The sequence below is a fragment of the Carcharhinus amblyrhynchos genome, chromosome 6, assembly GCF_965287045.1.
Source record: "Carcharhinus amblyrhynchos chromosome 6, sCarAmb.v2.hapA, whole genome shotgun sequence".
Taxonomy (NCBI): Eukaryota; Metazoa; Chordata; class Chondrichthyes; order Carcharhiniformes; family Carcharhinidae; genus Carcharhinus; species Carcharhinus amblyrhynchos.
Genome location: NC_137329.1, coordinates 122,925,928 through 122,952,118, shown reverse-complemented (window position 1 = coordinate 122,952,118; position 26,191 = coordinate 122,925,928). Strand labels below are relative to the sequence as shown.

Below are 26,191 nucleotides of genomic sequence, written 5' to 3'. Positions count from 1 at the left end.
TTAGCTGTGTGAAAGCCTTTTGATTTGATTTATTATTGTCACGTGTATTACTATACAGTGAAAAAGTATTGTTTCTTGTGCACTATATGGATAAAGCATACCGTTCATAGAGAAGGGAATGAGAGAGTGCAGAATGTAGTGTTACAGTCATAGCTAGGGTGTAGAGAAAGATCAACGTAACATGAGGTAGGTCCATTCAAAAGTCTAATGGCAGCAGGGAAGAAGCTGTTTTTGAGTAAGCTGGTATGTGACCTCAGACTTTTGTATCTTTTTCCCGATGAAAGAAGGTGGCAGTGAGGGTGCGTGGGGTCCTTAATTATGCTGGCTGCTTTGCTGAGGCAGTGAAACGTGTAAACAGAGTCAGTGGATGGGAGGCTGGTTTGCGTGATGGATTGGGCTACATTCATGACCCTTTGTTGTTTCTTGCGGTCTGGGGCAGAGCAGGAGCCATACCAAGCTGTGATACAACCAGGAAGAATGCTTTCTATGGTGCATCTGTAAAAGTTGGTGAGAGTTGTAACTGATGTACCAAATTTCCTTAGCCTTCTGAAAACGTAGAGGTGTTGGTGGGCTTTCTTAATTAATTATAGTGTCGGCATGGGGGTACAAGGATAGGTTGTTGGTGATCTGGACAGTTATCAGCAACTTGGTATTTCTAGGTAACTGCTCTTTAAGTGTTTCTTTGAAAATGAATTTATTACGTATCTTTGCTATTACCGACCAATTTCCAGTCCAAGAACCAGCTATGGCATCTCACTAAGATGTTCATGAGAGTTAACTTTTTTCCTCCATTATTTTTTGACCAGGTTCAAAGACCTTAGACTACACGAATGGCCTCTTCGACTGCCAGTCACCAAACTCCCCATATATCGGTGGGCTGCGTGTATTACACCTAGTAGAAGATCTCCGTGGACTGCTGGAATTAATGGAGAGTGAGGAGAAGGATGGACTGCGGTGTCAGATACCAGATTCTACTGCAGAACTTCTAGGCGAATGGTTACAGAGCCACCTGGTGAGCAACTTGGAATAGATCATCTACTTTCACCTGTTCTGTTTTGTTTTTTTTTCATGATGTGGAGATGCTGGCGTTGGATTGGGGTAAACACAATAACAAGTCTGACAACACCAGGTTTAAGTCCAACCGATTTATTTGATATCTTGTGAGTAAATCGGTTGGACTTAAACCTGGTGTTGTCAGACTTTTTTTTTCCCTCAGTTCTTTAAGTTTCTCTGCTTTTTGTTTAATTTGCTCCTGGGATATGCAGGCAAAGCCAACATTTGTTCTCAAAGTAAAAAGTTTATTTATTAGTCACAGGTAGGCTCACATTAACACTGCAGTGAAAATCCTCTAATCACCATACTCTGGCACCTGTTCGGGTTCACTGAGGGAGAATTTAACATGACCAATGCACCCTAACCAGCACGTCTTTCAGACTGTGGGGGGGGAAACTGAACCACCTGGAGGAAACCCATGCAGACGTGGGGAGAACATGCAGAATCTGCACCGATGGTGACCCAAGCTGGAAATCGAACGCAGGTCCCTGGTGCTGTGAGGCAGCACTGTGCCACCTCTACAGATCTTGGGACACTAAGGGCCAAAACAGCACGGTCAGTCTATCTGCCCTGCATGCCTTTTGGAGTGTGGGAGGAAACTGGAGCACCTGGAGGAAAGCCACACAAACATGGAGAACGTGCAGACTCCGCACAGGCAGTGACTCAAGCCGGGAATTGAAATCAGGTTCCTGGCGCTGAGAGGCAGCAGTGCTAACCATTGTGCCACCGTTCCATCCCTGTTCTTGAATATGTCAACTCATTCATAGCGAAATGGTGAAAAGTTGTTACATGTTGATTGGTCTTTGATGTGGTTGGCCCATTTTGTTAAACAGCTCACAATCCCAGCAGCCCTGGAATTAACTGCATTCATTTGTTTTACGTTTAAACGTATTTGGTGGGTTGCTGCTCCTTGATGTTCAACTTTTCACACTCCCCCAGTGGTTCAACAGTGGACCTACCCCACCCCTCTCTAAAACCTCAATAATCACTTAAGCTTCTAAATCCTGAACCTGTTGAGACAAAGGGGAGTAAGTGCAATCCTCTTCTGGATTCCTCAGTGAAGATCTTGCCTGAGCATTGCAGCTGCATTTTTCCTTTGCTTTTTAAGCTGCTGCTTTTTTTAAATTCGAGCTTGTTTATAAGTGTAAACAGCTCTCGCAGTCACTGCAGGTTAAGATAATTCGACTGCTGGTCACAACTGTAAACATCAGCTTCAAATATGGGAACTAACTTTATGTACACACACACACACACACACACACACACACACACACACACACACACACACGCTTCACCTTGGGTGACCTGTTCCAAGAGGATGTGAGTCATAGGTGGGTCCTTGAGTGTTTGTGCCACAACTACAGTTGACGATGGGTTTATTGCTTTTACTGTTAATCTTTGCAGCAGCAATCAGCAACTCTGATTAGGTTGCAGCGTGACATTGCAGCACGAATGGCCTTAGAAACATTAAAAGCTAGAAGCAGGAGTAGGCCATTCAGCCCTTCAAGCCTGCCTCACCATTCATCTTGATCAGGGCTGATCATCAAATTCAATTTCACCCCCCTCATATCCCTTGATCCCTTTAGCCCTAAGAGCTATACCTAATTTCAAAGTTTCTTTACTAGTCACAAGTAAGGCTTTAATTTACGCTGAAATGAAGTTATTGTGATGTCAGGGGTAAGTTTTTCACTCAGAGGGTGGTGAGTGAGTGGAATCGGCTGCCATCGGTGGTGGTGGTGAACTCGTTGGGGGTCTTCTTAGAGATTTCTGGACGAGTACATGGGATTTAATGGGATTGAGGGTTATAGATAGGCCTGGTAGGTATGGATATGATCAGCGCAACTTGTGGACCGAAGGGCCTGTTTGTGTTGTATGTTCTATGTGATACTCCGCTAGTTGCCACACTCCGGCACCTGTTCAGGTCATTGCACCCTAACCAGCACGTCTTTCAAATAGTGGGAGGAAACCAGAGCACCCGGAGGAAACCCATGCAGATGCGGGGAGAACACCCATACAAACTCCACACAGTGACCCAAGCTGGGAATTGAACCTGGCTCCCTGGCGCTGTGAGGCAGCAGTGCTAACCAGCATGCCACCCACATTTCTTGGAATCAGGCATTTGTGCCTCAACTACTCTTGCAGTGGTAGTGAATTCCACACATTCATCACCCTCTGGATAAAGAAATTTCTCCACGTCTCCAGTTCTAAAAGGCTTACCCCTCATCCTCAAAACTATGACCCCTAGTTCTGGACTTCCCCACCACTGGGAACGTTCTTTCTGAATCTACCCTGTCTAACCCTGTTAGAATTCTGTGCGTTTCTATGAGATCCCCTTTCAATCTTCTGATCGCCAGTGAATTTAATCCTAACTGACTTAGTCTGTCCTCATATGGCAGATCTGCCATCCCAGGAATCAGCCTGATAAACCTTCGCTGTACTACCTCTAGCAAGGACATCCTTCCTCAGATAAGGACACCAAAACTGGTTTTCCAGTGGGGCCTATCCAGTGGTTCAGCTTTATAATTCTAATCTATTTCACCCTTGCTGATTTAATTTATCATTTGGTGCGCCGCTGTCCGTTCTGTGAAGTCTTTTTTATTTGCTCGCTGATCAGAGGAAGCGTAGAGAAAGAACGAAGCTTGCATTTGTACGCTATCTTTCACATCCTCGTATTTTACTTTAAATAAATCAACTGTCAGATGGGGTGGTGACAAACAAGGCTGTAAATTATAAATCTGATTTCTGCCAAGTTAGCTGGGGCAACTGCTTAGGCATTATACTTAGCTGTGGCACTTGAGAACTATTAAAGCAGAAATTATAATGTGATTACTGATTTACTAAAATGAGAACAGACTGGCTGTTTGGCAGAACATTCAGTGTTGGTGTTTGGACATCACTATGAATAGCCCTAATCCACTTATCCTGCTCTTATTTGATATTTTCAGCCATCCATCTAACCTATTCTATAATATTGGTCGGGGTTAGCTTTAAGCACAACTCTGGTAGCTTTGCATTCTGCTTTCTTTTCCTGCTACCCATCTTAAATCTCATGTTTGCTCTATTCTAACCACTCGATCTCTGTAGGACATCTTGATTTGATTTATTATTATCACATGTATTGGTATACAGTGAAAGGTTTTGTTTCTTACACGCTATACAGACCAAGCATACCGTACTTTTTTTTACATAGAGGGTGGTGGATGCCTGGAACTCGCTACGGAGGGAGGTAGTGGAAGCAGATACGACAGTGCATTTTAAAGGGCACCTGGACAAATACACGAATCAGATGGAAATTGAGGGATATGGTTCCCAGAAGGGAAGGGGGTTTTAGTTCAGCCGGGCAGCATGTTCAGTACAGGCTTGGAGGGCTGAAGGGCCTGTTCCTGTGCTGTAATTTTCTTTGTTCTTGTATATAGCAAAGGAGAGATTGCAGAACGTACTGTTACAGTCATAGCTCAGTGTAGAGAAAGATCAACTTAACCTAATGCATTGTATATGCATAACTGTATGAAGGTTAAGAATTAAAGTTTATTGATTAGTCTCACCAGTAGGCTTACATTAATGCTGCAATGAAGTTACTGTGAAAATCCCCTAGCCGCCACATTCCAGCGTCTGTTTGGTACACTGAGGGAGAATTTAGCACAGCCAATGCACCCTAACCAGTGCGTCTTTCAGACTGGGGGGGGAACCAGAGCCCCCAGAGGAATTCCACACAGACGTGGGGAGAACGTGCGGACTCCATACAGTGACCCAAGCCGGGAATCGAACCCGGGCCCCTGGCGCTGTGAGGTAGCAGTGCTAACCGCTGTGCCATCCTTATAATTATGTTATAGTGGAGCTAAAGCCAAATACAAATTTCTACTTTTGCATTGACAATAAAGTTCTATTCTCTGTAAGATGGCACCTTCAGCAATACTCACTTTGGCACTAGGTTGTCAGTCTACATTATGCTCAAATCCGTAACTGAGATGTGGAAGCGAATGCCCTTCCATGTGTGGCAGTGAATGCCCAGCATGGCACGTCCTGGTGGCTGCTTTTATCTCCATTGTTCCCGTGCAGTGGAGACACTCTGATCAGACACTGCCATCCTGTGGCGATTGCATACTATTGCTGGCCAATGTACGTAATGGATTTGGCCAAACCACATCAAAGCGTGAGGAGCTTTTTTTTTTGTTATGTATTCAGTGCACGTTAAAATTAAGTTGCTTGCAGTAACAAGTGAAGCTAGCAAGGTAATTAATGAAGCTGTGATGGGGACGGGGAGCAGAAGGAAGACAGGAAGTTAAAACACGCAGCCCTAACTTTCAGCTGTGTTATGCCACCATCGCTGTGAAGTCAGAATTATTACGAGACAATTCTATTAATTTGGTTCCTGTTATAAATGTATACCTCCAGGTGTAATCTTCAGAGATACAAAAACAAGGATGTGCACTTAAAAATGGAGACTACATGCGACCTGATTCAGTGATCCTCTATCTTACATGCCCCCTCCCCTCACGACAGACCCCCGTTCCATCTGAATGCCATATGAGGTTGACAGATTCCCAACTTATTTCTTCGTACGTGTCCCCGGACATTTACGAACAATGTGAATGCTTTAAAGTTAACACAGGGAAGTCCCTGAAGGGTGTATGTGTACTGTGCAAGACGGCAACTCGTGATCGTTGGTTACGTGACCAAACCTTTCAGATTAGTGCAGAGCCTTGAATTAGATTACCATTTGCCTCCCATTGTTTGTATTGGATTCCAAATGGGCAGCATTCCTCTCTGAAAGAATTCCTTTGAACCTGATTGTGCAACCCTGTTTGACCCAAATGGTACTGAGTGAACCGTAAATTAATCATTGTGCCTTAACGTTCCTGCAGCTGATTTCTCACTGCATGATATCGAGGTTTATTCTGGAGATGAGAGGGTTGGCTTATGAGGAGAGACTGAGTAGACTGGGGCTACACTCATTGGAATTCAGAAGAATGAGGGGAGATCTTATAGAAACATATAAGATTATGAAGGGGATAGATAAGATAGAAGCAGGGAAGTTGTTTCCACTGGCGGGTGAAACTAGAACTAGGGGGCATGGCCTCACAATAAGGGGGAGCAGATTTAGGACTGAGTTGAGGAGGAACCTCTTCACACAAAGGGTTGTTGCTGCAACTGTACAGCGTACAGGTGAGGCCGCAGCTGGAGTACTGTGTGCAGTTTTGGTCGCTGCACTTGTGGAAGGATATGTTGGCCTTGGAGGGAGTGCAGAGGAGGTTCACTAGGCTGATACCGGAGATGAGGGGGATGGCCCATGAAGAGAGACTAAATAGACTGGGTCTGTACTCAAGAGTTCAGAAGGATGAGGGGGGATCTTATAGAGACGTATAAGATAATGAAAGGGATGGATAGGGTAGAGGTAGAGAGATTCTTCCCGCTTAAAAAGGACAGCAGGACTAGAGGGCACAGCCTCAAGATGGGGGGGGGGGGGGGGGGGCAGTTTAGATCGGAGTTGAGGAGGAACTTCTTCACTCAAAGGGTGGTGAATCTCTGGAATTCTCTGCCCGTTGAAGTGGTGGAGGCTACCTCGCTAAATATATTTAAGTCACGGGTAGATAGGTTTCTGGTAGACAGGGGAATTAAGGGTAATGGGGAGAAAGTGGAACTGATTCACTTCAGATTAGCCATGATCTTATTGAATGGTGGGGCAGGCTCGAAGGGCTAGATGGCCTACTCCTGCTCCTATTTCTTATGCTCTTATGTTGTGAATCTGTGGAATTCCTTGCCCAGAGAAGCAGTTGAGGCTACCTCATTGAATATTTTTAAGATAAGGATAAATTTTTGAACAGTAAAGGAATTAAGGGTTATGGTGAGCGGGCAGATAAGTGGAGCTGAGTCCACAAAAAAAATCAGCCATGATCTTATTGAATGACGGAGCTATCTTAGATCTGGTGTTATGTAACGAGGCAGGTAGAATTAGGGACCTTGTTGTGAGGGATCCTCTTGGGACGAGCGACCATTGTATGGTTGAGTTTTTGATACAGATGGAGGATGAGAAAGTAGGGTCCCGGACCTGTGTCCTCTGAACAGAGGGGAGTATGATAGGATGAGAGAGGAATTGGCAAATGTGGATTGGGGGCGCAGATTGGTCGGTAGGACTGCTGAGGAACAGTGGAGGATCTTTAAGGAGATCTTTTTTGGTGCTCAGCAGAAATTTATTCCGATGGTAAAGAAGGATCGTAGGAGAAGGGATAATCAGCCGTGGTTATCGAAGGAAATAAAGGAAAGTATTAAATTAAAAGCTGATGCGTTTAGAGTGGCTAAAAGTCGTGGGCGAGTAGAAGATTGGGAGATGTTTAAAAATCAACAAAGATTGACGAAGAAGATGATAAAGAAAGGAGGGGTAGGCTATGAAGCTAAACTAGCACTCAATATAAAAAAGGTTAGTAAGAGTTTTTATAAATATATAAAGAGGAGGAGGCTGGCTAGAGTGAATGTTGGACCCTTAGAGGATGAGAGGGGGGATTTAGTGGTGGGGGATGAGGAAATGGCTGAGGCTTTAAATAAGTTTTTTGCCTCGGTCTTCACGGAGAAGGACGCGAATAGTTTGCCGGGTATTAAAGATAGAAGGATGGTAGGAGTTGAGGGCCTGAATGCGATTACTGTCACTAGAGAGGTAGTGCTTGATCGACTAGCGGGACTGATGGTGGACAAGTCCCAGGGTTCTGAAGGAAATGGCAGAGGTGATAGTAGATGCCTTAGTGATTATTTTCCAAACCTCGCTGGATTCCGGGGAAGTGCCGGAAGATTGGAAAATGGCTAATGTTACGCTGCTGTTTAAAAAGGGTAGCAGGCAAAAGGCAGGGAATTATAGGCCGGTTAGTTTAACTTCTGTTGTGGGAAAAATGCTTGAATCCGTCATCGCAGAAGAAATAGCGAGGCACCTTGAGAAGAATTGTTTGATAGAGCAGACGCAGCACGGATTCGTTAAGGGGAAGTCGTGTCTGACAAATTTATTGGAATCCTATGAGGATGTGACTAGTGCGGTAGACAGAGGGGAATCGGTGGATGTGGTGTTTCTCGATTTTCAAAAGGCGTTTGATAAGGTGCCGCACAAAAGGTTGCTTCAGAAGGTTAGGGGGAATAGAGTTGGGGGTAAGGTGTTAGCGTGGATAGAGGATTGATTGTCTAATAGGCAGAGACTTGGTATCAATGGGTGCTATTCTGATTGGCGGTTGGTGACTAGTGGAGTGCCGCAGGGATCGGTGCTGGGGCCTCAGCTATTTACCATTTATATAGATGATCTGGTGGAGGGGGCTAAGTGTAGGGTGTCTAAATTTGCTGATGACACAAAGGTAAGTGGAACAGCACGTTGTGCGGAGGGTGTGGAAAGTCTGCGGAGGGTGTGGAAAGTCTGCAGAGGGATCTAGATAGGCTAAGCGAATGGGCGAGGACCTGGCAGATGGAGTACATTGTTAGCAAGTGTGAGGTTATCCACTTTGGCAGGAATAACATTAGGAAGGTTTACTATTTAAAGGGCGAAAAGCTGCAGCATGCTACAGTGCAGAGGGACCTGGGGGTCCTTGTGCATGAGTCGCAAAAACCCAGTCTGCAGGTGATCAGGAAGGCAAATGGGATGCTGGCCTTTATAGCGAGGGGGATAGAATATAAAAGCAGGGAGGTCTTGCTGCAACTGTGCAGGGCACTGGTGAGGCTGCAGCTGGAGTACTGTGTGCAGTTTTGGTCACCGCACTTGCGCAAGGATATTTTGGCCTGGGAGGAATGCAGAGGATGTTCACTAGGCTGCTACCGGAGATGAGGGGGTTGAACTATGAAGAGAGGCTGAATAGACTGGGCTTGTAGTCGTTGGAGTTTAGAAGGATGAGGGGGGGATCTTATAGAGACATATAAGATAATGAAGGGGATGGATAGGGTAGAGGTAGAGAGATTGTTCCCACTCTGAAAGGACAGCAGGACTAGAGGGCACAGCCTCAAGATAAGGGGGGGGGCAGTTTAGAACGGAGTTGAGGAGGAACTTCTTCACTCAAAGGGTGGTGAATCTCTGGCATTCTCTGCTCATTGAAGTGGTGGAGGCTGCCTCACTAAATATATTTAAGACACGGGTAGATAGGTTTTTGGTAGGCAAGGGAATTAAGGGTTATGGGGAGAAAGCGGGAAAGTGGAACTGATCCACTTCAGATCAGTCTTGATCTTGTTGAATGGCGGGGCAGGCTCGAAGGGCTAGATGGCCTACTCCTGCTCCTATTTCTTATGTTCTTATGTAGCAGACTCGAGGAGCCAGATGGCCTACTGCTGCTCCTACTTTTTATATTCTTCTGTTGCATAGGTTTGGGTTGTTTTCGTAGGAGCAGGGAAGACTGAGGGGTGACCTGATTGAGGTGTACAAGATTATGCGGGGCGTGCTCAGAGTGGATAAGGAAGCAGCTGTTTCCCCTTAGTTGAAGGGTCAGTCACGAGGGACATAGGTTCAGGGTGAGGGGCAGGAGGTTCAGGGAGGATGTGAAAAAAAGCTATTTTACCCAGAGCCTGGAATGCGCTGCCTAGGGAATTGCCTCACACCCTTTCAAAAGTAAAGTTTTTTATTACTCACAAATAGGCTTACATTGATACTGCAATTAAGTTACTATGAAAATCCCCTAGTCGTCACTCTCCGGCACCTGTTTGGATACGTTGAGGGAGAATTTAGCATGTCCAGTGCACCTAACCAGCACGTCTTTCAGAATGTGGGAGGAAACTGGAGCACCCAGAGGAAATCCCCGCTGACATGGGGGGAAAGTGCAGACTCCTCACAGACAGTAACCCAAGCCAGGAGTTGAATCTAGGTCCCTGGCACTGTAAGGCAGCAGTGTTAACCAATGTGCCACCATGCCATTCACTGTTGCACAGTGGTTATGATGTGCACTTGGCACATCTTAACCTTCAGGGCTGTGGGCCAAGTGCTGGCAGATGGGATTAGGTGGGAGTTCAGGTGTTTCTAAAATGTTGGTGCGGACTCGATGGGCCAAAGGGCCTCTTCTGCACTATATGATTCTATGAATGCTTTCGTTAGCATTGCAATTGGACAAAACTGACAGGAAACACTTTCAGGTAGAAGTCAGTAAAGCATAGGCAGTGCTCAGTGAAATCTATTATTAGATGTACTAGTGATTCTAAAGTATCAGCAACCATTCAGGCCATCTTAATCCAGCTTTAATCTACAGTTTTATACTTTATAGTGTTCAGATGCTTTGTGAATGATTCCAGGATTTTATTTCCACAACTCTGTCCCAGTTGCGATCATTCATAAGAACATAAGAACATAAGAAATAGCAGCAGGAGTAGGCCATCTAGCCCTTTGAGCCTGCCCCACCATTCAATAAGATCATGGCTGATCTGTCGCGGCTCAGTTCCACCTTCCCGCCCTCTCCCCATAACCCTTAATCCCCTCTCTTATCAAAAACCCATCAACCCGCGTCTTAAAAATATTTAGCGAGGCAGCCTCCACCACTTCAACGGGCAGAGAATTCCAGAGATTCACCACCCTTTGAGTGAAGAAATTCCTCCTCAACTCCGTTCTAAACCGCCCCCCCTTTATCCTGAGGCTGTGCCCCCTAGTCCTACTGTCTTTTTTGAGCGGGAAGAGTCTGTCCACCTCTATCCTATCCATCCCATTCATCATCTTATACGTCTCAATGAGATCTCCCCTCATTCTTCTAAACTCTAACAAGTACAAGCCTAGTTTATTCAGCCTCTCCTCATAGCTCAACCCCCTCAACTCCGGTATCAGCCTAGTAAACCTCCTCTGCACTCCCTCCAAGGCCAAAATATCTTTGCGCAGGTGCGGCGCCCAAAACTGCACACAGTACTCCAGCTGCGGCCTCACCAATGCCCTATACAGCTGCAGCAAGACCTCCCTACTTTTATATTCAATCCCCCTCGCTATGAAGGCCAGCATCCCATTTGCCTTCCTGACCACCTGCAAGCTGGGTTTTTGCGACTCATGCACAAGGACCCCGAGGTCCCTCTGCACCGTCGCCTGCTGCAGTTTTTCGCCCCGTAAGTAATAGTCCTTCCTACCATTCTTCCTACCAAAGTGGACCACCTCACACTTGCCAACATTAAATTCCATTTGCCATTTCCTGGCCCATTCGCCCAGCCTATCTAGATCCTTCTGCAGACTCTCCACACCCTCCGCACAATTTGCCGTTCCCCCAATCTTGGTGTCATCAGCAAATTTCGACACCCTACACTCGGTTCCCTCCTCCAGATCATCTATATAAATGGTAAAAAGCTGATTGATCAAAAGCTTCATTGATCAGATCAGTTCTGATGTCCTTGAATGGCAGAGCAGACTCAATAAGAAAAATGGACTACTTCTGCTCGTGTGTGTACTGGTCTTATCGAGAACTTTCTGACGTCCGAAATTTGTCTTTAACTAGTTTGAATTGTGTCCCTGTCTTCTTAGCTTTGGCCGATCAGGGAAGCCTGAGACGTCCTGGTGTTTAGGGTTTTGAAGCTATTTTGCTGAAGCTACTCCATACTGTACCATAAGTTCAGTGCAGCTTTGGGCCGGAATGTGTGCCAGGGAGTTTGGTGAGTAGGAGAGCTTAACGTGCTATTCTTGAAGTCTAGTTTGTAATTAGCAGCAACTGGAGAGCGCTGTGTAAGTAGACTTTATTTATTTCTTCCAGCCTTAGGCAGGGTAAATACACTCTGCTGAGAGAGATAAGTAGTTAATTAGCTAGCTGATTGAATAGCATTTATTTCGCTCCAGTTTACTGTAAGTTCAAGGTTTTTCAGTGCAGCTAAGGCAAATGAGTGCAGGTTTGAAACTGAGTGCGTGTCTGGGAGTTGGGGAGGAGATGTTCTTTTTCTTTCCATTTGCTTTTTCTACATTTTTCATCCTGTAGGCAGTGCTTCTTAATCTACTACCGGGAAAGGAGCTAGCTGTTTGGTAAGTGTCTGGAAGTGGTGAAGGTCTATTCTGGTCCTCAGGTTCAAAATAATATACAATAGCAGTAACTTGAATAAAATATATAAAGAAGGAGGGGCAAAAGTGAATAATTAATTAAACACATTAAGGATGGAAGGGCAAATACTGTGTTAAGGCTGCGGCATGCGGGAGCTCCTGGATGTCAGTGAGACTCAGGGCAAACACGTCTGCTGTAACTATCTGTGGTTTGAAGAGCTTTGGCTCAGTGTCATTGAATTGCAGACACTGCATCAGAGAGGGGGAAAGTTACTTGGATGCTTTGTACCGGGAGGCAATCACACCGCTTAGGATAGGGTCTTCTGATTTGGTGAGTTGGGTTACAGGAGGGTGTGACTGTGAGTGGGGCAGGTAAGGGAACACAGCGTGCAGGATCTTCAATCTTTGCAGTGGTCCAAAGAGTTTTGAGGTACTTTTGGCTTGTTTGAACGAGAACAGGGATTGACTGAAATGGCCATGACATCTTAGTACAGGAAACCATTCACGTGGGGAGCCAAAAGGACTGCATTGGTAACTGGGGGCAAAAGTGATGCTGATCTTGGCAGCAGAGAGCAAGAGTCTAGATGGCTGTGTTGCCAGGGTTCAGGACACCTGTCCAAAGGTGGAGAGGAAATTGCAGTGGGAGAGGGACAATTAGTAGCTGTATCATTGAAAGATTAAATGTGGCAAGTGTGGAGAGGAATTTATCTACTGTGACACCAAAGGACATATGAGGTGCCTGGAGATTTGGAAGATTATCCCCAGTCTAGAACATAATGTGAAGTGTGTTTATGTAGGGATTTTTCTAACAGACACCACAATGAACTGAATTATGTTGATGGATATGAAATGCTAATCATTGCCCTTTGTGAGGAGAGTCCAAGTTAGCTGAGGGTCTCCATACTCTGGGCAGTCTGTAGAACCAGCACATGGTGAAGTAAAACTGCTTTCTGCTGGGTTTATACGACTGAATGTGAAATTGCAAGCCACCTTGAGTCAGGAGGTACATGGAAAATAACTCTCTGCAGAGAGAAGATGATGTCTGAGAGTAAGTACTCTATAGTGTGAAATGGTACTGAGCTAGTTAAGGCAATTCAGCAATGATGATGGAATAATTGGAAGCAATTGAGCACAACAGTCTATTTTGGATGTGTACTTATGGCTTTGTTTCATTACAATTAAATGTTATGATGTGTTTGTTGGTTTTCACTACAATTGATTGGTTACACTCTTGACCTTTGTTGCATCACTCTGATTTACTGATATGAATGGCATGTAATGATCAAAGGGAAAAGTGGTATTTAAGTGTGAGCAAATCATTCACGGTAGGAATGCTTTCTGAAAACTCCAAGACTGTTAATGGTAATGAAAACAATGTGCATGTGTTTTGCTAACTAATTTTAAAGAGGGGTTTAATTCTATGAGAGAAATATTGGTTCGAACTAATAGTGATAGGTTAGCACTTAAGAATTATATCTTGCCATATTTAAATATTGTTCCATTGTTAAAGGTTAAGCTAATTCATTTATTATAGTTAAACTGTGTTGTCAAAGTTTGTTTTGGTCAAAGTTCCCTCGTCTGCCAATAGAGTTGTGCCTGGGGTGAAACAGCCTATCCTCACAATGTCAAAATAGAAAAATTGTTGGACTCTAGCCTGGCTTCATAATAAACTTTCGGATTTCTAATCCGATACCCGAACACTTCTAAATGTTAGTGGTTGTAGGTTTGGAAGGTACTGTCTTGGTGAATTGTTACATTGCATTTTGTAGATGGTACACACTACTGTGACTGCAACAGTGGTGGAGGGAATGAATATTTGCCAATCAAGTGGAATGCATTGTTGTGGATAGTGTCAAGTTTCTTGTGTTGGAGCTGCACTCATCTAGGCAAGTGACCATTCAACTCCTGAATTGTGCCTTCTAGATGGTGGACAGGCTTTGGGGAGTCAGGAGATGCTGTTTATCAAGATCCCAGATTCTGACTTCTTGTACCACAGCATTTGTCTGGCTTGTTTGGTCAGTGGCACTCCTCAGGATGTTGATAATGGGGGATTCCGCAGTGTTAATGTCATTGAGTATCAAGGGGTGATAATCTCTTGTTGAAGATGGTCATTGTTTGACACTTGTGTGGTACGAATGTTGCTTTCTAATTGTCATCCCAAGTTTGGATATTGTCCACATCACGTTGCATTTGGACATGGGCAGCTTCAGTATCTGAGGAGTTGTGAAAGGTGCTGACCATTGTATAATCATCAGCAAACATCCCCATGATGAAGAAAACCTTATGATGAAAGAAAAGTCATTGATGAAGCAGCTGAAGATGGTTGGGCCTAGGATACTCCCCTGAGGACCACTTGCCAGTGATTCATTGAAGTATGATGACTGACAGCCATCCTTCATGCTAGACATAATTCTAACAGCGGAGTTTTTTTCCCCCTAATTCCCATTGACTCCAGTTATGCTAGGGCTCCTTGATGCCATACTTTGTCAAATGCTGCTTTGATGTTAGCCTCATCTCTAGAGCTCTTTTGTCCATGTTTAATCCAAGGCTGTAATGAGATCAGTTGCTGGATGACCCAAAACTGAGTGTGGATGAGTAGATTATTACTAAGTAAGTACCACTTGATGGCACAGTTGATGATCCCTCCCATTACTTTATGGATGATCGAGAGGTGACTAATGGGATGTAATTGGCTGGGACCAATTTGTCCTACTTTCCATGGACGGGACATAATTGGGCATTCTCCATATTGCTGCATTGATGCCAGTGTTGTAGCTGTACTGGCACAGCTTGACATGTTCTGGAGCACATATTCAGTAGTGCCAGAATATTCAGGACCCATAGCCTTTGCAGTACTCAGTGCCATAAGCTGTTTCTTGACATGCTGTGGAGTTAAATCAAATTGATTGAAGACTAACATCTGTGATGCTGGGGACCTCCGGACGAGGCAGAAATGGATCATCCAATTTGGCATTTGTGGCTGAAGACTGTTACAAATGTTTCAGCCATACTTTTTGTATTGATTTGTTAGGCTCCTCCATCACTGTGGATATTTGTGGAGTAGCCACCTCCAGTGAATGTCTTCTAGATTTGGCAGGGCTACAGAGCTTGGATCTGATTTAAGATCTTGGTTCTTTCACCACCTGCCGCAGACCCAGTCTAGCTGCTATGTCCTTTAAGACTTGGCAAACTCAGTCTATGGCGATAGAACGAAACCACTCTTGGTGATGAACATTGAAGTCCCCTACCCAGAGTATATCGGTGATTTACCACCCTTTTCCTGTAAGTGATGTTCAACATGGAGGAGAACTGATTGATCAGCTAAGGGAGGGCAGTCCGTGCCCATGTGTTATTTGATTCCATGAGACCTCATAGAATCTGAAGTCGATGTTGAGGATGCCCAGGGCAATGCCCTCCCAACTGTGCCACCATCTCTGCTGAGTTTGTCCTGCTGGTGGGGAAGGACGTACCAAGTGATGGTGGTGCCTGGGACATTATCTATAAGTTATGATTCTTAGTACGACTGTCAGTCTGTGACTAGTCTAGCTCTTGCAATTTTGGCACAAGCCCCCAGATGTTAATCAGGGTGACTTAGCAGGGTTGACAGAACTGAGTGTGCAGTTGTCATTTTTGGCGTCTAGTTCAATACCAGATAGTCCATCCAGTTTCATTCCTTTTTAGATCTCTGAGTGGTCTGATGCATTTAAGAATCAACCATATTACTGTGGATCTGGAGTCACATGTAGACCAGACCGGGTAGAGATGGCAGATTTCCTTCCCTAAAGGGTTTAGTGACCCAGGTGGGTTTTTACGAGAATCAACAATGTTTTCGTGGTCATCATTAGATTATAATTCCACCATCTGTCATGATAGGATTCTGATCTGGGTGTCCAGGGCCTTGCCCTGGGTGTCTGGATTACAAGTCCAGTGACAATCCCACTACATTATCATCTACCCATAATGCTGGCTTGGGAGGGGGAGGGTTATCCCTTGATCTGAGCCTGACTGTGGTTATGTAAGTAAATGCATTAACCATTTTGTTCACACAATCCCTCTAGCAGCAATGACCAGTTCATCTCTTTTTGGTGGCTGAGAGAGAAAGATAAACCATGACACTAAGTGAGCTCCCCTGTTTGTCCCAGAATAGTGTCCTGGGATCTTTCACTTAATCCTATCCAAAAGGCAACACCTCTGACAATGCAGCACTCCTCCTCCTTGGCCTAGCTTGTGCTGAAATCCATAAACTGGTAGCCATGACTATTTGACTTCGAAGTGAGGATGCAACCAGCTGAGTTAAGCTGACTTATTAATGCACACACACTCAAAACACGTGTACTTTTGGTAGCTTAAGAGAATTTAGAAGTCGTTGCTGTATAATACCGATTCCGGCTGAATGCTGTAAGATTGTTCAAGGTTCAACTAAAACACTTCTGCATTGAAGACTACAAATCATTTGGCCTAATAACAGTCTTCAGGAACCTGTTATTCCAATGTGTGGCTTATAAACATCGAGTGTTTAGAACTAAATATGTTCTGATATTTTGCTGCAAAACTGATAATTGCGCAAATTATCTCTGTGGGATCATGCTATGTTAAAACAAGGTAGCCATTCGGGCTACCAGATGTCTGCTGGTTCTATTGCCCAGATTTTTTTTAATTAAAATTGAAATTTCACCATCTGCCATGGTGGGATTCGAACCTGGGTCCCCATGGCATTACCCTGGGTTTCTGGATTACTGCTAGTCTGGTGACAATGCTGCTGCAGCATCGCCTTCCTGGGATTCTGTGGTTCACATGAGCAAGCTCATCTAAACACACTCTTGCTTCCACACCATTTCATAATCCTCGTTAGTAACTATTTAATTCTCCTTTTGAAACTAATTTATTGCCTCTTTTTTCTTTTTCTCTCTCAAGGTGGCACCAAAGCGAGGCAATTTCTTGCAAACTGTGCCCAGCATACCTTCTAATTCTATCTTCTACTTTTTCAATGACATTGTGGAATAGAGAAGTCCACACTCCTTGTAAATTCTGCAGATAGGTTGGACCAAATCAGTATGTGTAGTTTTAGTTGGAGTAACTTTAATTGGTGTAAAGTTAGATGTATATTCAAGGTGCTTACAGGATCATAGAAAAACTACAGCACAAACAGGCCCTTCAGCCCACAACTTGCGCCGATCATATCTCTACCGACTAGGCTTACCTATAACCCTCAATCCTATTAAGTCCCATTTACTCATCCAGAAGTCTCTTAAAAGACCCAAACGAATTTGCCTCTACCACCAACGACGGCAGCCAATTCCACTCACTCACCACCCTCTGAGTGAAAAACTTACCCCTGACATCTCCTATAGAATTGGTAGAGGGATTAAAGGGGATACGAGGAGGCATCCGGAATTCAGTGAGATTAAACCTGATGCAATTTTTCAAAGCCATCTGGGCCTTTTAGCTAAGATGAAGCATTAGATCAAGCCCAGGAGGGAATGCAATGTCTTGTCTTATCAGCTTGGACCTGGTTTGTGCTGCTCCCCCCCCACCCCTTTTTTGATCAGAAATAAAGTGCCAACAGGCACCAGTAAAAAGAAAATGATTGGTGTTTGAGGCTGAAACAACAAACCCGCTTTAAATATTACCTGCAGACCAGCTGCTTGACAGAAGGATTAAAATGAGCGGCTAGTTTCTTCTTTGCTCTTTTAGGCCGGCGCAGATACGATGGGCTGAATGGTCTTTTCCTGTGCCATTGCTTTTCCATGGTTCTATCATAAGCTACTGCGGTCAGGGACAAAGTTATTTACTGCTTAGGGACAAAGCTGGTGACTGGCTTTTTCCCCTTTTGTTTTATTGTTAAAAATGAAACTTTTTTAAAAAAGTGGATATATCATAATTACACATTTTTATAATCCTTAAACACTTTGATTATGTCATGTGTGGGTACATTATTCAGCTTTGAAGACTATTAGTGTATGAATTGTACTCCTTACGCTATTTATTTAAGGACAGTGCTAAAAACTGTCTCTACATTCTACTATTAACTATCCAAACATATGGATAATGGGTGTGAATTTAAGCAAATGCCAGTCAAAGTACAACATATTGTTGGCATGATTTGGTGATCAAATCTAGCTCATATTAATCTCCTACCAAAGCAAGCTATCTTAAAACACAAAAAATTTCCCTTCTGGGATAGTTTGGATAAACTGGAGCTCATTCCTGGATGAGTGATTATGGTAAATGTGGGGTTTTTTTTAAAAGCAAGTCTGTAACAGCTGGGGACTCACTAGTGTGTCCCCAAACAGACAGGGGCAGCTGGGCTCAAAGCAACAAGCCAATTATCTCACCCTTTTAACAAAGTTCACTGCCTAATACCAGTGCCACATTGTTAAAGGGACTTGAGTTCTTCCCGCTAGATGTTTACCAGAATGGAGAGAGAAACGGATATCTACAAGCACTTCAAATGGCTGAAGAAGGTAAGATTAGCAACATTCGACTGTGTTTTCTTCTGCTGACTTCTACTTGCAATCAACAAGTGCTGTCTAGTTTTCTGTTCAAATTGTATTGCTGTGGTGGGGCAAAGATCCGCACTCTGTTAAATTAGAGGTAAATCTAGCTTATGCTGTTGTTGTATTCAACGTTATCTTTAAATTAGTATGAGTATGTAGAATTGTTATGTTGCAATTTTTGTGAAACAAAATGTGGTTTCCATGTGGTTTAGGTTTTTGGTTGCTATCAATGCTGAGTATTCACTTACAATGCAATTAGCTGCTTTAATATTGGATTTTAGAGTGAATATCAATAATTTATTATAAAACAAAAACACTATTGCTGTCTGCAGGTAAAATCTGACTTGTACAGCCTTATTAATATTTTAAATGTACAATGGCTTTCCAAATCACTGGAATCACACCTTGCTAAAGAGTAGCAAGTATGGTATCTGCAGACAAGAACTGAAAAATACACAGTTGGAAAAAATAAGATGTATTTCATGGGCAGTAAACTGCTGTTCAGTGACAAAACTTTCAATTTTTTTCCATCCATAATTAGCCATAACCCATGAGAAGCCATTGGCATTTCCCACTGTTCGCCATGATTCAGTGCATTCCTTCCTGTCTCCCAGTTTCTGATGTCCATCTATCCGGTCCTTCTCCAACCTGACCTGCCCTTTCCTGATGTTTCAGCTTCTGTTGTCACCAATACCACACTCTCTCCCTAGCTTTTCCAGTGGTGATGCTTTCTCAATTTCCATTTTGGCTAAAAGCCCATGAGATGTTGGGACTCTTGGTTTTCTTGTGGACCGAATTCACAGGTCCTTTGCTCTGTTTTTAGCTGGTTTTAAAATTTATTTGAGTCGCAAGCAAAGCTTACATTAACACTGCAATGTGAAAATTCCCTAGTCGCTACACTCCAATGCCTGTTCAGGTTCGCTGAAGGAGAATTTAACTTGGCCAGTGCATTTAACTATCATGGTGGGAGGGAACCGGAGCACCCGGAGGAAACCCATGGAGACATAGAGAGAACATGCAAACTCTGGACAGACAGTGAACCAAGCTGGGAATTGAATGTTGGTTGCTGGCGCTGTGAGGTAGCAGTGCTAACCACTATGCCACCGCATGGTTCCCCTGGACCTCTTGCCAGAATCACATTTCAAAAACTGCATTCATGTTCTCATCAACCTTACTGATGGTTCAACTCTTGCACCCATACAGCGCAATGCTCCGTACTGGTGATTTTGCAAGGTTTTTTCAACCTTTTACCAACTCTTTAACGTGACCAGTTTTTAAAAGCCAGATGTGCAGAATATGAATGCAGTTCCCTATTTATTGGTGGTTCCAGCTGCCACGTACACATTAATTTTGGTAATGAATCTGGTGAATTAATTGGTTACCCATCACCTGCTTTAGTCGTCATATTTAGTGTGAACAGCTGCATTCATTACCACAGCGGTTTAGTGTTTGTGTGGCCGCTACCTAATTCAAAACCCTGTTTTAGCAAACAAGGTTGCCTAGGATTCCAGTAAATGGTACAGCAAACATTATTTTACTCCAGTGTTGTGCTGAATGTGTCACTCAGGAAAGCATAAATCACTCTGTCCTGATGCATCTAAGGTGAGAGAATGGCTTTTCAGGAGTTGAATTTTAACATGGGCTAAGTACAGGACATTGTGCTTGCGTATGTTTGTGGAGGATTGAATTGCGTAAAGAGGAAAACACTTGCATTTACGGTGGTGTCGTTCACAACCTCCATGCATCACAAAACACTTCACAGCCAATAAGTGCTGTTTGAAATAGTTGTTGTTAGTGGGAAAGAATCTCAAAGCAATCACTCAACGCTCAGGGTTGGTCCTTGCATCAAACAGTTTATTTTCACCAGTGGGAAAATGGCTTCTGTTAAACCCAGAGCCTCTCTCCAACGAACAAGGGAAAAACTTTCATTCTTATACATTTTTTCAAACATCTACACAGCCCATCACGGCTAGACCTTGTCCAGTAATATTGATTACAGATTACATACAGCAGTCACGTATCCAGTGAAAAGGCATTATATAAGGTGGGCTTATGCATGATCAGCTTGTGGTCTCATGGACACGACTCAGGGTACCTCAGTCAATATTATCTTTCTTTCTCCCACCTGGAGTTCTTGAGTGTACAACACTCCTTGTCCAGTGGGCCTCCTTATCATCTCCCGCGGCTGTTCTCCCTAATCCTCCGTGTCTGATTTTCATCCGAGGCCTCAGATCATAGACTGGTACCAGTCACCAATACCTGTTGCCTATTGTACACAAGCATTTGCTCAAGCCAGCTAATGGTGTTCAGGAATGTGGCTAAAAACTAGCACTTGTATCGTTTTACTATCCTGAGCTCCTGTTAACAACAGGGAAGAACAGTGACGTAAATCGCCTCCATGTTTAGCTTGAGACTGGATGTTCAATGTTCAGTTTAACAAAGATGGTGGAAAGTTAGAACTGGGTATTGCCTACACACATTGTGCTAGCTGTTTCCATGTCTCCAGAGCGTCACAGGGGGTATACTGTTCCAAAATTTGGTTTATTTACTTGATGTCTATGTATTTACTATTCACAATCTCCAAACACAAGCTCCATAAAAAGGGCTGTATGTCTTTTGAATTTTGGACTATAAACAAAGCTTCAGCTTTTGAGGTAATGGGACAAAATAAACACGTGAACATTACTGTGTCCATCCATTGTGACACATTATCACTTCACTTTCAATGAACAGTTTACTGCAATTCAGGGCTGTGGGAGTGAGAGCTTATCCTGACAGACACTGGAGGCTAGGCACAATGCACCCTGGGTAGGGTACCGACCACAATCTCCCCAGGCCCTATTCCCATAACCCCACACATTTACCCTGCAAATCAACTTAACCTGCACATCTTTGGAGTATGGGAGGAAACTGGAACACTCGGAGTAAACACACGCAGACACAGGGAGAAAGTGCAAACTCCACACAGACAGTGACGTGAGGCCAGAATTGATCCCTGGTGCTGTGAATCAGTAGTGCTAACCACTGTGCCACCATCCTGATATCTGACATCTTTTCAGGCTGAGCCTGTAGATGACAATTATACGCAGAGTGCTAGGTATGCTTATGTGAGTTCAACTTCATTTAACCTAGGGGTAGTATAATAAATCCCATCTAATTCCTCTCTCAATTCTGTCTTTTTCCAAGAACAGCTGTATTTCCAGATTTGACAGATTAGCGATAGCTCCCCAAATCATATATCTCTGCTGTTGATTGCTCAGTCATTCTCTTATTGTCATCTGTGAATGTCCTTTGATCCAGAAAAACCTTTGTAGTAAATACAATTTTCTGTCATACAACTGTGAGAGAAGAAAGCCAGCTTATTTTTTGAACATTTACCCTTCACAGACAAATGGCCATATCTCTGTCACCGGTGATCCGTACCAGGACAGACTGGCAAGACTAGAAGGAGATAAAGAATCCTTGGTTTTGCAAGTAAGTAAAATGACAGCTTGAGAACTCCGTTGGGTTATGATTGTGAAAAGCAAAGAACTGCAGATGCTGGAGATCGGAAATAAAAACAGAGTGCTAGAAAATCTCAGCAGGTCTGTCAGCATCTGTGGAGAGAGAAGGAGTTAATATTTTGGGTTCAGTATGATCTGAAACATTGACTCTGTTTCTTTCTCCACAGATGCTGCCAAACCTGAGTCTTTATTTCAGGACATCCTGTTATTGTTTATAACTTCTACAATATTTGAATCTTGGAATATGTATTAATTTGTAGATGGGTTTGTGATACAGTGCAGCTCAATAGTATCATGATGTCTGTTCAGGCAGGATAAGAGGTGTGCTGTTGGGATTTAGAATATTTCACTTTGAGTTCAGAATTGACACTGACGTTCATGTGCCTACACAATGGTAGCAGTTCAAGGCTGTCTCACTAATTAGGGTCAGACAAATCAGTGCAGGAGGAGGCCACTCGGCCCATCAAATCTGCATCAACCACAATCCCACCCAGGCTGTATTCTTGTAACCCCATGTATTTACCCTACTAATCACCCTGACACTAAGGGGTAGTGCACCATGGCCAATCAACCTAGCCCGCACATCTTTGGAGTGTAGGAGGAAACTGGAGCACCTGGAGGAAACCCACGCAAACACAGGGAGAATGTGCAGACCTCACACACGGTGACCCGAGGTCAGAATTGAACCTGGGTCCCTGGCGCTGTGAGGCAGCAGTGCTAACCACTGTGTGTCCTAAGAATTTTTTTTAAAACAACTGCATAACTTGAGATTTCCATTCGCTTTGAGTTTGTTTCAGCTTTTTCCCTGCCTGTGTGAGTTGACGCTGTGTATGTTGTTCTCAGCCTCTTCACGGTCAGCAGGGTGAATTTTCCCATTCCGCCTGCCACGGGAATCGTAGCAGGCAAGGGAGGCACTGTGGAAAGGTCCATTGACCTCGAGTGGGAATTTCTGCTTTCAGGGCGAATGCAGCTGACAAATCTCGCCCCATTTGTTTTTATTCATTCATGCAATGTGGGCATTCTATAGAAAGTTGGGTGCTTTGCAAAATCTCCTCCTCATCCAGGCAAGTTTGCACGGTCATCCTCTGGGGAAACATGCAAGCTGATTTCAAATAAATGGAGACCGCTGGTTTAATGCTATCTCCACTCACATTGTTTGCACCTTTAAGACTTAATTAGCTGTAAAGACTCGCATGCTAATCAATATTCTGTAAACTGAGTGTGTGCCTTTATATGCCCTGTTTGTGATCAGAACTCCCCACTCGCCTGACGAAGGGGCAGCACTCTGAAAGCTAGTGGTATTTGCTACCGAATAAACCTGTTGGACTTTAACCTGGTGTTGTGAGACTTCTTACGGAATTTCAATTACCAGACAGTGTCTTGTTGAGATTAATTTATATTCCATCAAAATTTAACTCAATTGTTCGCACTATAATTGAACAAAGTCAATCATTAGGGACAGAATTTTATGGCCTCGCTCATCCCAAAACCCGTAAAATCCTACCCAAGTCAACGGACCTTCCCATTGTCCGCCCCTTTCTCACTCCAATTCCTGTGGCGGGTGGGGCAGTAAAATTCCAGCCTAGGTGTTTTTTAAACATTTGAATGAGGACTGTTGTGAGAAGGGTTGGCTTTTAACCATCAAAATTTTCCATTTATACTTAATTGTTGAACTAGCCTTACAAAGACATGTTGAATCAAATGTTCAGTTCAAATGCTTAAGATACATTTACTGCAAAGTATTTTGCAATACTTGAGTTCTTTAATTTCAGACATGTTTTATAAATAGATTAACTAGTTGCCCTTGCATATCAGCAGTCTTAGAAACTTCAAGTGCCTCTTAAGTATTCAGTATTACCTGTGTTTAGTGCATTACACATCGTAAAAATGTTTTAAGTTTTCTGCATCCTGCAATTGGATTTGAAACCACCATTCTTGTGGAACTTCAGCTGAAAAATGTGTTTCTCATTCTTGAGCTTTTCAGGCGTGATGGAACATGCTTTAATCGGATGCAGAATAAACATGAAACTGTTTAATCAACGGGCAAGCTAAGATTTGGTATTCTAAGTATGTGCAAAGTTTGCAGCTATAATAATGAGCAACTTTGGTAACTTAAAGAACTAAGATATTTTTGCGAAGGTGACGGTTTCTCAATGTTACTATACCAGAAGTCGTACTTTGTTTCACAGGTGAGTGTTCTAACAGACCAAGTGGAAGCCCAAGGGGAAAAGATTCGAGACCTAGAGTGTTGTCTGGATGAGCACCGAGAGAAGCTGAATGGCACGGAAGAGATGTTACAACAGGTATGAGGGGAACAGTTGGGAGAAAGATTTTTGAACTATGAAGTCAACTGGCTTTGAGGCTTGAGATCTTTTAAATAAAGCAATATTTAAAGATGATGTGTACGGGAACGTTTCAGAATGCCACCGAGAAGTTGGTAATATTTTCAAACAGAATGGTCACTGATATTCTGAATGCCTTCCTTTGTCTAAAATTTGCCTTAATTGTGATCAATGTGCCCAGCTTACCACGATTTTGTCGGTGTCAAGTCTCTTTATAAGGTTACTGCATCTAATTACTAACACAGGTTAAGGTGAATCAAAAATAAAAACCTAATAGCCTCTGTGGAGAGAGAAATAGTTTAATGGCCAGATATTTACCGTCCCGCCTGCCACGGGAATTGGAGCGGATGAGGAACGGACCATGAAAAGGTCTGTTGACCTCAGGCAGGGTTTTACAGTTTTGGGACAAGCCAGACTGTAAAGTCCCGCTCAGTGTTTCAAGCCTAATATAACTCTTCAGAAATATGGTGAAATAGACCAGTCGATTTATGCTGTTGAGAAGGGGGTTGGAGAGGGGGCCAGGTGGAGCAAAAGGCAAGTTCAGCAATAAGAACATAAGAACTAGGAGCAGGAGTGGGCCATCTGGCCGCCCCGAGCCTGCTGTGCCACTCGACAAGATTATGGCTGATCTTTTCATGGACTCGGCTCCACTTACCCGCCCGCTCACCATATCCCTTAATTCCTTTACTGTTCAAAAATTTATCTATCCTTGCCTTAAAAACATTCAATGGGGTAGCCTCAACTGCTTCATCGGGCAGGGAATTCCACAGATGTGTGAAGAAGTTCCTCCTCAACTCAGTCCTAAATCTGCTTTTCCTTATTTTGAGGCCATGCCCCTTAATTCTAGTTTCACCCGTCAGTGGAAACAACTTCCCTGCTTCTATCTTAGGAAGGGGGTGGGGAAGATTACTGATAACCATGAGAGCTCATAACTTCCTGTGTCACATTTAGGGGGTATCCCAAGGAAGTTCCCACACAAGGGTTTCCTGGCAACTGTCCAGAAGTGCTAACTTTCCCTGGACAGTTGGGCCAGGAACCATCCAGCAGAAGAGATTTAAATCACTAACTTCAGATGCAGCCAGGGCATGAAGGGAAAACTCCAGGTGCTGATCTTCCCAGGTATCTTCTGCCCTTGGCCTTCTAGATGGAAGTGGTTATGTGTTCGGAAGGGGAAGGTACTGTCTTAGGATTGTTGGTGAGTTCCTGCAGTGCGCCTTGTAGATTGTGTACACCGCTTCCACGGTTCATCAATGGTGGAGGGAGAGAATGTTTGTGGAAGGATCGCATTCAAGCGGGCTGCTTTATCCTGGATGGTATTGAACTTCTTGAGCTACGCTGATCCGGGCAACTGAAGAGTATTCCATTACATTCCTGACTTGTGCCTTGAAGATGGTGGACAGGCTTTGGGAGGCCACTGAATTCCTAGCCTTTGACCTGTTTTGTACCCATAGTTATTTGGCTGCCCAGTTCAGTGTCTGGTCAGTTGTAACCCCAGGATGTTGATAGTGGGGGATTCAGCAATGGTAATGCCATTGAATGGTAAGGGGCAATGGTTAGAGTCTGTCTTGTTGGAGATGGTTATTGCTTGGCACAAAGTTACTTGGCACTTGTCAGTCCAAGCCTGGACATTGTCCAGGCCTTGCTGCATTTGGACATGAACTGCTTCAGTCACTGAGCTGCGAATGGTGCTGAACATTGTGCAGTCTTCGGCAAACATCCCCACTTCTGACCATATGATGGAAGGGAGGTCTTTGATCAAGCAGCTGAAGATGGTTGGGTCAAAGACACTCCCTGAGGAACTCCTGCAGAGATGTCCTGGAGCTGAGATGATTGGTCTCCAACCACCACAAC

At 43.9% G+C, this 26,191-nt stretch overlaps 1 protein-coding gene across 15 annotated transcripts in view; it reads left to right on the top strand.

Annotated features, from left to right (window-relative positions):
* ppfibp1b (PPFIA binding protein 1b) overlaps window positions 1-26,191 on the top strand; it is a 161,073-nt gene that overhangs the window by 70,946 nt on the left and 63,936 nt on the right. For all 15 annotated transcript variants that reach the window (XM_080191385.1, XM_080191384.1, XM_080191387.1 and 12 more), the window contains exons 3-5: window positions 807-1,012; window positions 21,883-21,969; window positions 24,188-24,301. In XM_080191385.1, coding sequence (XP_080047511.1) covers window positions 807-1,012; window positions 21,883-21,969; window positions 24,188-24,301 — 407 coding nt within the window. The remainder of the gene's footprint in view (window positions 1-806; window positions 1,013-21,882; window positions 21,970-24,187; window positions 24,302-26,191) is intronic.